The sequence below is a fragment of the Eulemur rufifrons genome, chromosome 3 (assembly GCF_041146395.1).
Source record: "Eulemur rufifrons isolate Redbay chromosome 3, OSU_ERuf_1, whole genome shotgun sequence".
Classification (NCBI taxonomy): Eukaryota; Metazoa; Chordata; class Mammalia; order Primates; family Lemuridae; genus Eulemur; species Eulemur rufifrons.
In genome coordinates this window covers 19,865,096-19,878,958 of record NC_090985.1, presented here as the reverse complement: position 1 = coordinate 19,878,958, position 13,863 = coordinate 19,865,096, and the positions used below count along the sequence as shown (strand labels likewise).

General features: G+C 41.3%; 1 protein-coding gene across 1 annotated transcript in view; it reads right to left on the bottom strand.

Annotated features, from left to right (window-relative positions):
• Positions 1-2,946: 2,946 nt before the first annotated feature.
• LOC138381522 (neuronal acetylcholine receptor subunit alpha-7-like) overlaps positions 2,947-13,863 on the bottom strand; it is a 106,938-nt gene continuing 96,021 nt past the window's right edge. The window contains 2 exon segments of the mRNA XM_069465816.1: positions 2,947-3,465; positions 12,230-12,339. Coding sequence (XP_069321917.1) covers positions 2,947-3,465; positions 12,230-12,339 — 629 coding nt within the window.

Here is a 13,863-nt window from a genome sequence, read left to right as displayed (position 1 = left end):
ACATAAGAGGTTAAACTTTCTTTATGTCAATAAATAAACAAATCAATAGATAACATCAAAAGACAAATGATAAACAAAAATATTTTCAAGACCTAAGACAAAAATGTCCCAATGTGCACAAGCAAATTAAGAAAAATCCAAATAACCCAATTAAAAATTGGGTAAAAGATACAAATTTACAAAAATTGAAATTACCAAGAAATACTTGAAAAGATGTTCCACTTTGCTCATAATAAAATAAACTAAAATCAGAATAATGCTCCTAAATATCATTTTTCACCAATTAGATTGGAAAAAATGTTTGAAAATACTCAGTACTAGAAAGCTGAGAAACTGGTCCTTTTATCATACTCTTGGTGGAGTAAGATCCATTGACTAGTTTCTGCAAGATAATCTGGTAATATCTACCAAAATTTTAAATGCATATAACGTTAAATCCAGCATTTCCAAATTGGAATTTATATCAAGATATAGTCACAAAAGTATGCCAAGATATATGTACAAGGATGCTAATTATAGATTTGTATATAAAAATAAAAACTGGAAATATTCATATGTTCACCAATAATAGACTGTTCAAATAAATTATAGTTTGCTGAGACAATGGAACACTAAGCAGCTATTAAGAGTAATGAGGTAGATCTTTATATGTTATTATGGAAAGATCTCTAAGACAAAACACTGCGTGAAGAAAGCAAGGTACAGAGCGCTTTGCAGAGCATGAGCGTTGTCTCTTTCCACACCCTCATCTCCCTTTTTGGGTCCTGCCCTTCCTTTCTTGAAAGGCCTCTAGAAGCTCATCAGTGGTCCCCTGTGGGGAGAGGAAACCGGGAGTACAGGAGGCCATGAGAGCTGTTTTTTTTAACCATTCGGTACTTAGTTATAACTATATGCACATCTATTCCTTATTATTACTTTTTCTTAAATGACAGAGCAGTTATCTGGGTGGTCAAACTATGAACTGTTTGCTTTTCATGTTTTCCATATAAAATACAAAACCAACAAGGTTTTCTTTTTAAAGCAAAAATGTGGTAGGTATCAATTTTTGGATAACCATAAGAAAAGAAGCATTCTCTTTATGTATCAAAACACTTCTACTTGTTTCTGAAGACACTTTAACAGATAAAAAAAAAAAATACCGAAAATCATGTGCATTGTTCATCCACACCATGTAGAATGGGTGAACGCTGAAGAGGACCCTGCTCCAAGTGGCCTGAGGCTGGAATGTCCTGATTTATCGACCTTGTTGTAAACAAGGCCTCCTCTCTTCCGTCACATACACAGGTACTTGTGCAGGCGCGCACACACACACACACACACACACACGCCTCCATTTTCCTCAAGTGCAAACACATTCATGTGCTTTGTCCAGAAATGAGTGAACTGGATAGCTGGGAAAATGTATGTATTTCTTTTACTCTGAAAATCTAATCTTCCCTCATGATGGGCCCACATCAAGGCAAATTAAAGATCTCTAGGAGCTCAGAAATCTGCAGTTTTGAGCTCCAAGAAGTTGTTGTATGACACAATGCAACAAGAGAGGTCTTTCTTGGTGAATTATCCTCTGATGAGAAGAGGCAAAGTGATATTGTCAGCTAGATAATCTAAGGAGAGAATTGTGTCATCACATAGGTTTAAAAATTAAAGTTTCTCTTGTTTTCAAAACACCCATCCTCCAGTAAATCCACCCACAGACCCTGAGCCAACCAGGCTGAAGCTGGGGTGGACAAGCTGGGGGAAGGCAGATCCCCAAAAGCTAGAAACAGACTCGCTGACTAAGATTGTCTGTCAACTCCTTTCTGTTGACTGCCAGTGGCCTGGCATCCAGAGAAGCCATTGACCACGCTGTTCCCTCCCCAGTGTCTGCCACATAGGGGACATAAGAGGTCTCAACCCCTCCCCCTGGTCCTGACACATGGAGAAAAAGCTGAGAAATACTTTCAGTTTAAATCGTGCATTTGTATAAATGTACAAATTCCTAAGACTAATCATTTCCAATACATGTGACTCATCTAATCTATTATTTTTTAAAAAAAAAACACAAAACTGGTTTAACTTAGCATTAGCTATTCCTTGGGCTGTTAATACTAAAAGAACTCTATTTGTCCTTAGGGTTTTGCAGAATAGAACAGACTCACTGAATTCCTCAGTGTCCAGGAAACTTGGAGTCATCTGTCATCTATAGGAGACACACCTGCGCACTCAGGAGGGCCTAGTCCTAGTTGAGAGTCAACACAAACCTGTGCCCCTCTGGTACCCTTGACAAGGGAAGGTTTGCAGAAATCAGTCAGACTGGTAAAAACATAGTTTACAATACAAACTGTGCCTCTCTCTTTTTTTAAATGTAGAAACAGCATAAAACTGTTTCTCTCTACCAACTGTCTTTGGTAGAGAGAAAAAAAAGTTGAATTGCAGAAAAATCAACAGACTTTTAGTGCTACTTTTTTGTTTGTTTTCCTTTCACCAGTCAATTATTTGAATGGATTTAGTGAGTTTGGTTTATTATTATTATTAGTTTCAATCTAGGTTTGTACACAGGCAAAAGCATAGGTTGAATTTTCATGTAGACCTTCATGGCAAGTGACATGCAGGCATGCAAAACCAACTGTACAGGCTTCCCTTAGTAGTCAGGAGCTACCAGGACCTCTCTGAAGGGCTCTCCAGGAAGCGGGCAAATGGGCAAAACGACCGACCTGTCAGTGGCCCTGCTGACCAACCATGAGGATGGGGATATCGATTAGCCCATCTAAGAGGATTAAAAAGAAAGGTGCTGAAATCCTATTACCTAAAGTAACAAGGAAACCATAACCAACATGATTGACAGCTACAAGGTACATTGGAATTGCAGACTTTAATGCTGCTGAGGCATTAGCACCCCAAATTCTCACCAAGCCAAAGAGAATCTGCCTATCTATGTGTTTCTCACACGTCCAGAACCAGGTGAAGTTATGCGAAGTCTTTGGACACAGCCTCGACAAAGTTTGGAGCGGACATCAGGATACCGATGGTGCAGATGATGGTGAAGACGGAGAAGGCCATGAGGCACAGACGGTCCACCACACAGGCCGCGAACTTCCACTCGCTGCAGACCGCCTCGCTCTCATCCTGGCAGCGGAAGCGGTTGGCGATGTAGCGGACCTCCTCCAGGATCTTGGCTAGGTCCGGGTCGCCCTCGGGGGGATGCCCGCCATGCAGGAGGTGCTCATCATGTGTGGGGGAGCAGGCCATGCGGCCGCACACAACCCCAGAGTCAGGGGTCGGGGCACAGTGCATGCCATCCAGGCCTCGGAAGCCAATGTAAAGCAGGTTCCCGTTGCTGGCTGGCGGCGCTGCCATGGCGCTCATCTCCACACTGGCCAGGCTGCAGCGGCGCTGCTTGTGTTGGCACGCTGGGCGGACCTTGTCTTTCCCGGGCCGCTTCATGCGCAGGAACCATGCACACCAGTTCAGAAGGATGACTCTGGTCTGGGGAGACAACAGAACGGGCATTAGCTGATCCCGACAGCAACATGATCCTATAAATGAGTGAAAAATTTACTAAAGAAATAGACATATTAGCAAAAAAACAAATAGAACTTCTGGAAATGAAAAATTCATTTAAGGAAATACAAAACACAGTGGAAAGCTTTAAGAATAGACTAGACCAGGCAGAAGAAAGACTTTCAGAGCTTGAAGACAACTCTTTCCAATTAACCCAGTCAGTCAAAAATAAAGAATAAAGAATCAAGAGGAATGAACAAAGCCTATGAGAAATATGACATTATGTAAAATGGCCAAATATGACAATAATAGGCATCCCTGAGGGTGAAGAAGAAAAAGCACAAGGCTAGAAAACCTATTAGAGAGAACAGTTCAGGAAAACTTCTCTAGTCTTGCTAGAGATTTAGACACCCAGATATAAGAAGCTCAATTAAAATATGGGAGATTCACTGCAAAGAGGCAATCGCCAAGACATATAGTCATCATACTGGCCAAAGTCAATAAGAAGGTGGAACTCCTGTGAACCATGAGGAGAAAACATTAAGTAATTTACAAAGGAAAACCCATCAGGCTAACTGCAGACTTCTCAACAGAGACCTTACAAGCCAGAAGGGATTGGAGCCCCATCTTCAATCTTCTTAAACAGAACAACTGCCAGCCTAGAATTTTGTGCCCTTCAAAACTAAGTTTCATATAAGAATGAGAAATAAAGACTTTCCAGACAAGTAAACACTGAGGGAATTTGTCACGACCAGACTTGCCTTGCAGGAAATACTCAGACCTGAATTATTAATATATATGGATAAGCATAATAGATACCCTCCAATGTAAAATTACCCAAAAGCTAAAGCTCTCAGCTCATATAAAACAGCACAAGAGGGAAAATGAAGCAGTAAGGTACTACTCAATATGATGAATTGAACAGCATTCCACATATCAATTCTATCACTCAACACTGAACAGTCTGAATGCCCCATTCAAGAGATATAGGCTGGCTGAATGGATAAAAAATACCACCCAAGTATCTTCTGTCTCTAGGAAGCACACCTAACCCACAAAGACTCATACAGACTCAAAGTGAAGGGATGGAAAGAAATATTCCACACAACTGGAAACCAAAAGAGAGCAGGTGTAGCCATTCTCATATCAGATAAAATTGACTTTAAATCAACAATGTTAAAGAAATACAAAGATGAACATTATACAATGGTGAAGGGAGCAGCTCAACAAGAAGAAATAACAACCCTTAAATATATATGAACCTAACACAGAAGCTCCGAGATTCATAAAACAACTTTTACTATATCTAAGTAAAGAGATAAATAGCAGCATTGTAATTGCCAGGGACTTCAACACCCCACTGACAGAGCTGGATAGATCATTGAAACAAAAAATAAATAAATAAACACTGGACTTTAAATGGGATTCTAGAACAAATGTGCCTAACAGACATTTACAGAAAATTCTACCTCAAAACTACTGAATATACATTCTTCTCATCAGCACATGGAACATTCTCCAAGATTGATCAAATCTTAGGCCACAACACACATCTTAACAAATTCAAAAAAATCAAAATCATACCATGCATCTTCTCAGACCACAGTGGAATAAAACTAGAAATCAATTCCAAGAGAAACATTCAAATCTACACAAAGTCATGAAAATTAAACAATCTGCAGCTGAATGATTATTGAGTCAATAATGAAATTAAGATGGAAATAAAAAAATTCCTCAAACTGAATGACAAAGGGGACAAAAGCTAACAAACTCTATGGGATTCAGCAAAAGCAATCCTATGGGAAAAATTCATAGCCTTAAATGCCTACATCAAAAAGACAGAAAGATCACAGATTAACAACCTAATGACACATTTCAAGGAACCAGAAAAGGAAGAATAAACCAAACCCAAAGCTGGCAGAAGAAAAGAAATAACTAAAGTCAGAGCAGAACTGAATGAAATGGAAAACAAACAAACAAAAAAAAAACAATACAAAATATCAACAAAACAAAAAGTTGGCTCTTTGAAAAGATAAACAAAATTGATAGACTTCTTGCTAGATTAACGAGGAATAGCAGAGAAATGACCAAAATAAGTTCAAATAGACATGAAAAAGGAGATATATTACAACTGATACCACAGAAATACAAAATATCACCTGGGAATACTACAAAAATCTCTGTGTATATAAACTAGAAAACGTAGAGAAAATGGACAAATTCCTGGAAACACATAACCTCCCAAGGGTTAATCTGAAAGAAATAGAACTCCTGAACAGATCAATAATGAACAGTGATATTGAAGCAGTAATAACAAATCTCCCAACCAAAAGAAACCCTGGGCCAGAGGGATTCACAACCCAATTCTACCAGACCTACAAAGAAAAGCTGGTATCCATACTGCAGAAATTATTCCATAATATCAAGAAGGATGGAATCCTCCCCAACTCATTCTATGAAGCCAGTATCATCTTCATACCAAAGCTAGGAAAGGACACAACAGCAACAATAAAAAGAAAACTGCAGACCAATATCCCTTATGAATAAAATGCAAAAATCCTCAATAAAATACTAGCACATGAATTCAACAGCACATCAAATAAACAATCCACCATGACCAAGTGGGCTTCAACCCAGGGATGGAAGGATGGTTTAACATATATAAATCAATAAATGTGATTCACCACATTTACAGAAGCAAACAGAAGCAAAAACAAAGACCATATGATCATCTCAATAGATGCAGATCAAGCATTCAATAAAATCCAATATTTTTCATGTTAAAAACCCTCAATAAACTAGTCATAGAAGTAACATATATCAAAATTATAAAAGCCATTAAGACAAACCCATATCCAACATCATACTAAACAGGGAAAAGTTGAAAGCATTTCTCCTAAGAACTGGAACAAGACAAGGGTGCCCACTGTCCCCACTTCTATTCAAGATAGAACTGGATGTCCTAGCCAGAGCAATCAGACAAGGGAAAGAAATAAAGGATAACCAAATCAGAAGAGAGGAGGTCAAACTATAGCTTTTTGTTGATGATATGCTTTTGTATCTAGAAAATTCCAAAGACTCCATCAAGAGACTCTTGGAATTGAGGAACAAATTCAGCAAAGTCTCAGGTTACAAAATCAATGTACACAAACCAGTAGCATTTCTATATACCAATAACACTCAAGCTGAGAGTAAAGTCAAAGACTCAATACCATTCACAATAGCTATAAAGAAAATAAAATACCTAGGAATATACTTAAACAAGGAGGTAAAAAAATCTCTACAAGAGGAACTACAGGCCAGGTGTGGTGGCTCATGCCTGTAATCCTAGCACTCTGGGAGGCCGAGGTGGGAGGATCGCTGGAGGTCAGGAGTTCAAGACCAGCCTGAGCAAGAGCAAGACCCCATCTCTACTAAAAATAGAAAGAAATTATCTGGACAAGTAAAAATATATATAGAAAAAATTAGCCGGGTATGGTGGCGCATGCCTGTAGTCCCAGCTACTCGGGAGGCTGAGGCAGAAGGATTGCTTGAGCCCAAGGAGCTTGAGGTTGCTTTGAGCTAGGCTGACGCCACGGCACTCTAGCTGGGGCAACAGAGTGAGACTCTGTCTCAAAAGAAAAAAAAAAAAAAAGAGGCACTACAAAACACTGAGAAAAGAAATCACAGATGACACAAAAACATGAAAAAACATATCATTCATGGTTCGGTAGAAAAATATTGTTAAAATGCTCCTACTGCCCAAAGTGATTTACGGATTCAATGCAATCCTCATCAAAATACGAATGTCATATTTCACATATCTAGGAAAAATAATTCTATGCTCTGTTTGGAACCAAAGAAGAGCTGTAATAACCAAAGCAATCTTAAGCAAAAAGAACAAATCTGGAGGCATCACATTACCAGACTTCAAACTATACGACAAGGCTATAGTAACCAAAACAGCATGGTATTGGTACAAAATTAGAGAATTAGACCAATGAAACAAGACAGAGAACCCAGATATAAAACTATCTACCTACAATAAACTGACCTTTGGCAAAGCACACAACAACATACACTGGGGGAAAGAAGCCCTATTCAATAAATGGTGCTGGGAAAATTGGATAGCCACATGTAGAAGAATGAAACAGTATGCCTATCTTTCACCACTTACAAAAATTAATTCAAGATGGATAAAATAATTAAATGAAAGGCATGAAACCATAAAAATTCTAGAAGAAAATGTAGGAAAAAGTCTTCTAGATATTAGCCTAGGCAAAGAATTTATGACTAAGACCCCAAACGTAATTACAGCAACAACAAAAATAAATATATTGGGATTTGATTAAATTAATAAGCTTTTGCACAACTAAGGAAATAATCAACAGAGCAAACAGACAATCTATAGCATGAGAGAAAATGTTCACAACTATACATTCAATAAAGAGCTAGTATCCAGAATCTACAAAGAACGCAAACAAATCAACAAGAAAAAAAACGAACAAAAAAAAAACACCATTAAAAAGTGGGCAAGAGACATGAACAGCAGCTTTTCAAAAGAAGGAAGACAAATGGCCAATAAACATACAAAAAAATCCTTAATGTCACTAATCATCAGGGAAATGCAAATTAAAACCACAATGAGATATTGCCTTACCCCTGTTAGAATGGCTTTTATTAAAAAGTCCAAAAACAATAGGCTGCCGTGGATATAGAGACAAAGGAACGCTTATACACTGTCAGTGGGACTGCAAAGTAGTACAATCTCTATGGAAAACAGTATGGAGATTCCTCAAAGAACTAAAAGTAGACCTACCATTTGAGCCAGCAATCCCTCTACTGGTTATTTATCCAAAGGAAAAGAAGTCATTCCATCACAAAGACACCTGCACTCGAATGTAATTTCTTGCAGTGCAATTCACAATTGCAAAGATATGGAATTAACCCAAGTGCACATCAATTCATGAGGGGATTAACAAAATGTGGTCTATGTATATATACCATGGAGTACTACTCAGCCATAAGAAGAAATGAATTACTGTCTTTTGCAGCAATTTGGATGGAACTGGAGGTGATTACCCTAAGTGCAGTATCTCAGGAATGAAAAACAAATACCACATGCACTCTCTAATAATTTGGAATTAACTGATGGGCACACATTGGCACAAAAAGAAGTCAAAATCGTTGGAAATCAAGGAGGAGTGAAGGGGAGAAGGGGAGGGGTAAAAACTTACCTAACAGGTACAATGAACACTATGTGGGTGATGGCCACACTTATAGACATGACCAAAAGTTATTCGTGTGACAAAAACATTTGCACCCCCTTAATATTTTGAAAAAAATTTTAAAAATTTCGCAACTGTATATTAAAAAAAAAAAGAAGTCCTACTTCATTGATCCTGGTGGCAACAGGCTCCATCGCCTCTCAGATGATGTTACACAGGCAAGCAGTACCTGTGCATTACAAACAGCTCAGTCAAATGTGAGCCCAGAATAAAACCCTTATAGAAAATCACCCTGGAAGCAAGTTGAATTTTTCCTCAAGGCAGGCACACTGCAGTCTCAGGGAAGACAGCCTCATGAGAGAAGAAGGTTGTCTTGGTAAGAGAGCCCCTGAGCTGTGTAAAGAAGGAAAGTCACTTTCCTCTCTGACCCTTCCTTATGGGTAACCAGGGCACCATCTGACCTGATGCAGGCTCCCACATTACATGTTAGGCTCTCTGGAAGGCCACTGCAAGCTCCCAGGAGTGCCTGGGAGATTTTAAATTTTTAAGCGCAACCCAGGACATCCATCAGACACCAAAGGAACTTGAAGCTTGGTGCAGTTCAGGCTTTCAGCATTAGATCACCACATCCTTGTGATGACAACCTATCTTTGCAAAATTGATTTTCCAAGTTGCCCTGATAAAAAGCAAGTACCAAGGAAGTCCACATGAAACAGAAAATGAAGGTAGTGGTCTCCCAAGATTTGAGAAGCTGTGCTGTCCCCTTCAGGTGCTACATTGTTAAGGCAGAAATACTTATGAAGTTGCTTTGGTCTATTTAATAAAGAGAGCATTAGGTATTATTTCTTTTGGCCTAAGGGGTCTGTGAAAAAAATTCCTGAGATACTAATGTGCTGTGAACCAAGGAAGTTTAGGAACCTCTAACCTCAATCATTAGGCTTTGATGAAGACCAAGTAAGATGATGTCTGGGAAAGTACTTTTGAAAAGTAAAAAGCAGCAGTTGGCAAACTTTCCATCAAGGCCAGGGAGTAAATATCTCATTCTCTAAGGTCTCTGCTGGAATTACTCAACTCTGCTGATGTAGCACACACAGAAAGCACGCAAATGATAGGTATGGCTGTTTGCTAATAAAATTTTGTTCACAAAACCAGTTGGTAGGCTGTATTTGACCACTGGGGCTATAGTTTGTTGTGCTCTGTTCTAAAGTGTTTTATAAACATACGGTGCCTACGCCCATGAAAGAAGTTGAAGAAAAATCACCCTAAGAGTTTATATTGTTTTTCCCTCTCAGAGAAAGAAGGGAAACATCTGAAGCCTCAATCCAGGTTTAAAGAAAAAAAAAAAAAATACCACTCTCTAACACCTATCCAGATAAGTGCGTGAAAAGTGGGTCCTTTCCCTGAAATCATCTAGATCCTGATTTTATTTCATTTTGTTTTATGATTATGGGGAAATTCCATCAGCAACCTAGCAGGTACATTTCGTATATGTAGGTACAGATAGTCGTGAAGTTCTTATCTGCAGGGATTCATTCTGGGTAATCTTTTTATGACATCTTAGCAAAGATAACTACAGCAACCAGGTCTGGAAGCAGGCGATGAAAAGAACAAGAAACATGAGACCAGCTCCACTGCCGCGTGCTGTAAGGATAACCTGTGTTTCACGGTGTTTTTTACAAAACAAGAGGCACTCTGTATATCCTGCAAAGCCCAGGTCTGTTGACCGTGGAGGAGCAGGGACACATGGCCTTGTGTGAAACCTCGGTTGAGTTTGCACCCCTGTACAAGGCTCATGAGATGTGTCATCCCACTTGGGCCTTTCGGGGCTCTGTGAAGTGAGTATTATGCCCCCATTTTACAGCAGACAAACTGATGCTCAAGAGGCAAATAAAGTGGCTCATGGTCTTACAGTGAGCCACTGTAGTTAAGTCACTTAACTTGTTTAGACATCCATGTCCTCATCTGTAAAGGTGTCCATGAGATTTTCTTCAAAATCCTGTGACTTTAGCGCAGCCCCCTCTGGGAAGGCACCAGTGAGCCTGAGCCAGACCCGCCAGGAAGCTGCTGGGCAGCAAGTGTCTGGCGCCAGTGGTGGCTGTGCACCCAAGGAGCTGGGCTGCACCAGCCACTGCTCCCACCACACGGGGGTCTGCACATCCCCTGGTGCACGTCCCAAGTTCACACGATCCACACCGCCATGTCTGCTTGGAATTCCATGGCCTGAATCATTAGCTTTCAAAGCCGAAACATCTCAGAAGATAAAATTATCCTCCTGGCACTTCTCAGACTGCATGCTCTTGACCTCTTCTGTTAGGCTACAGTTTTGTTTCTAGCTGTGCAAATGTCACATAATGCCACTGCGCACGGCAGTGTCTTCTTCAAAGCAACAGATCATAATAAAAGTCCCTCAGAGGCTGTTTGTGTTTCAAATACACATGGAATGAAACAAAAAACGCAGCGTGCTATAGAAAGCAAGAGAGACGTATAAGCTTCATCTTTCATTTGCAGCCAATTGGTTTTAATAAGCTTTTATGCTGAGAGGTGAATAATTAGCATATGCTCTTAATTAAGATTTTTCTGGAGCCGTAGAGTGCTCCAGGTCATTAAAAACGGTTTTATTAATATATCTTCATATCTTAATTCCATTATCTTCCCATCAGTCAAAATACTTATAAGAAATAAAAATAAGTGTTTATAATTTTGTATTTGCATAAATAAACACTGGAAGGAAAAGGAAAGAATGCTTAAAATGCTTATCAGTATTGGTGACAGACGCAGGGTGAGGGGCAGGAATGGGCAGGATTGCTTGTGTATACTTTTAATTTTATTTTGACTTTTGAAATAGGTAAGTGTATTACCTGCTTCAAATAGACATAGAGACAGACACACACACACACACACACACACACACACAAGGCCCTTGCTAGCACACCTGGCCTGGCATCCAGCCTAGGTGTGTCAGGGTCTAAGGCAGACAGACAAGAATAGGTGAATGTGTGCATATGTATCCCAGCGTTTTAAGGGGTGGCCTTCTCAAAACAGGTCTCAGGGACGGTAGTGATGTGATCTGTGGATGAGATGCCACCATCCAGGCTGAGTTCCTGCTAATGCCAGCACCATGAGCTAGAGGGAGGGTCTTTATTAAGTGTGTGAGGGGAATGGGACCTGGGGAAAAAAAAATCTCAGAGGAAACGGTAACTTTAGAAAGCAATTTTTTAAAAAGCAATCTTTCCTAAGTTAACATTTGGGTAACTGTAAATTATTGCACAATGGATGTGTTTAGGAGGCCCAGAAACTCCCTATTCCTGGAGGGTGACTGAATGCACGTTACACCTTGCAGCTGCAGCTGCAGTTGTTGAGCCCAGTGCTGTGGGACGGTAAGGAGCACCCTCCTCATGACTGTACTCTACGCAAATATATTAAGGCAGGTGAAGCCACGTGAACAATAAAGCTCTTTGTTTAGGAACGCCAGTTTTTGTGTGATTTTTAAACTAGATAAACCATAAGAGGACCGTCCTTTAGGGAGGACAGAAGGAACGTACCCACTTGGGCATCTTGCCCCCGTCGGGGTCATGGTGGTGGTACTGCAGCACAATCACTGTCACCACCACAGAGAGGCCCACGATGATCATGGTGCTGGCGAAGTACTGGGCTGCGGAGAGAACAGACGCAGCGTGAGACGTGGGGGCTCCCTTGGAGCTGAATGTCGCAGGACAGGTGCACCCTGACCAGGTTCTCTGCCCATCAGGCCTCAGGGTGCAGTGTTGCCCGGGTGCCAGACAAGACTGCCTCCTGCTGCTGGCCAGGCCTGCAGCGCACCACCCCGCCTTCCGGTCGGGCAGAGACCCACCTGCAAGGTCTGACTTCCCACCCATGGAGTGGCCTTGCCTCACTAATTCCATTTCCAGGCACTCTGTCCTCCTTGTCCGTCAATAAGAGCTAACAGTGCCTGGAAGGATGGTGATAAGGCTGTTACCATGAGTAAATGCTGGACAGGGTAGTGTGGTCACCATCATGACTGCCAGCCTCGGACATGCTCTAGGGGTATAACAAGGGCAAACCTGGGCACCCCAGGCTGCTCTATCGGCCCTGGACACTTAGGCTGTTAGTTTGGGAAATGAGTCTGGCCCCACCTCATGGGAGACTCAGGGTAGGGGTTCCAGCTATTCAGCCTGACAAAGATGTCAGTGACAGTGACTTTTCAGGCCTAGAACGTCAGCTTCCACTAGAGTGGGCCTTGGGTGTGTATTTCTTCCTAGGCCCAGATCAGAAACAGCAGGGAGCATCTGAAAAAGGTTTAGCCCTGGTTCTCTGGCTGCGGGCTGGGAGCTTGGACAGGCTACTCAGCCTCTCTGGGCCTCGAGTTCTTCGACAGGGATAGTGCAAAGGATGGAATGCTTGTGGTGTCCCCACAAAATTCATGTGTTAAAACCCTAGTCCCAATGGGAGAGAATTTGGACGTGGGCCTTTGGGAGATACAATATTGTGATTTATGATAAGAAATAATATTTGGTCTTCCTCCCATTTCTGGCACACGGCTCCTAAAACCCTTGAATCCCCAAGTCATATGTGTCTTTTCATATGCTAACAAGATCACTGGTGGCTGGGGACTCCTGGGTTGCCTCAGGATAGGGGCAGGTTGCCAAGGGAACCAACCTTATCATTAGAAATACCCCACCCTTGACCTCTGGGGAGGAGAGTGGGACAGAAAATTGAGTTGGTCACCAATGGCAAATCATGTGACCAGTCATGCCTATGTAATGAGGCCTCCTTAAAAACCTGAAGGGACAGGGCTCAGAGAGATTCCAGCTGCTGAACATATGGAGGTCCCCCAAGGGTGGTGCACCCAGAGAGGATGGAAGCTCCTTGCCCCATCCCACATGCCCTATGCATCTCTCCCATCTGGCTGGTCATCTGTATCCTTTATAATGTACTTTATAATAACCAGTAAACATACATAAAGTGCCTTCCTGAGTTCATGAACCATTCCAGTGAATGACTGATCCCAAGAACGGGCAGTGATTACTCAGAGCATGGGAAGCTGAGACATGCAACTGGTACTTGAAGCGAGGGCCGTCTGTGTGATGGAGCCCCTGACCTGTGGGGTTAGAGACTAGCTCTAGGCAGACAGCATCAGAACTGAATTGAATTGTAGCACACCCAGCTGGTGTCGGAG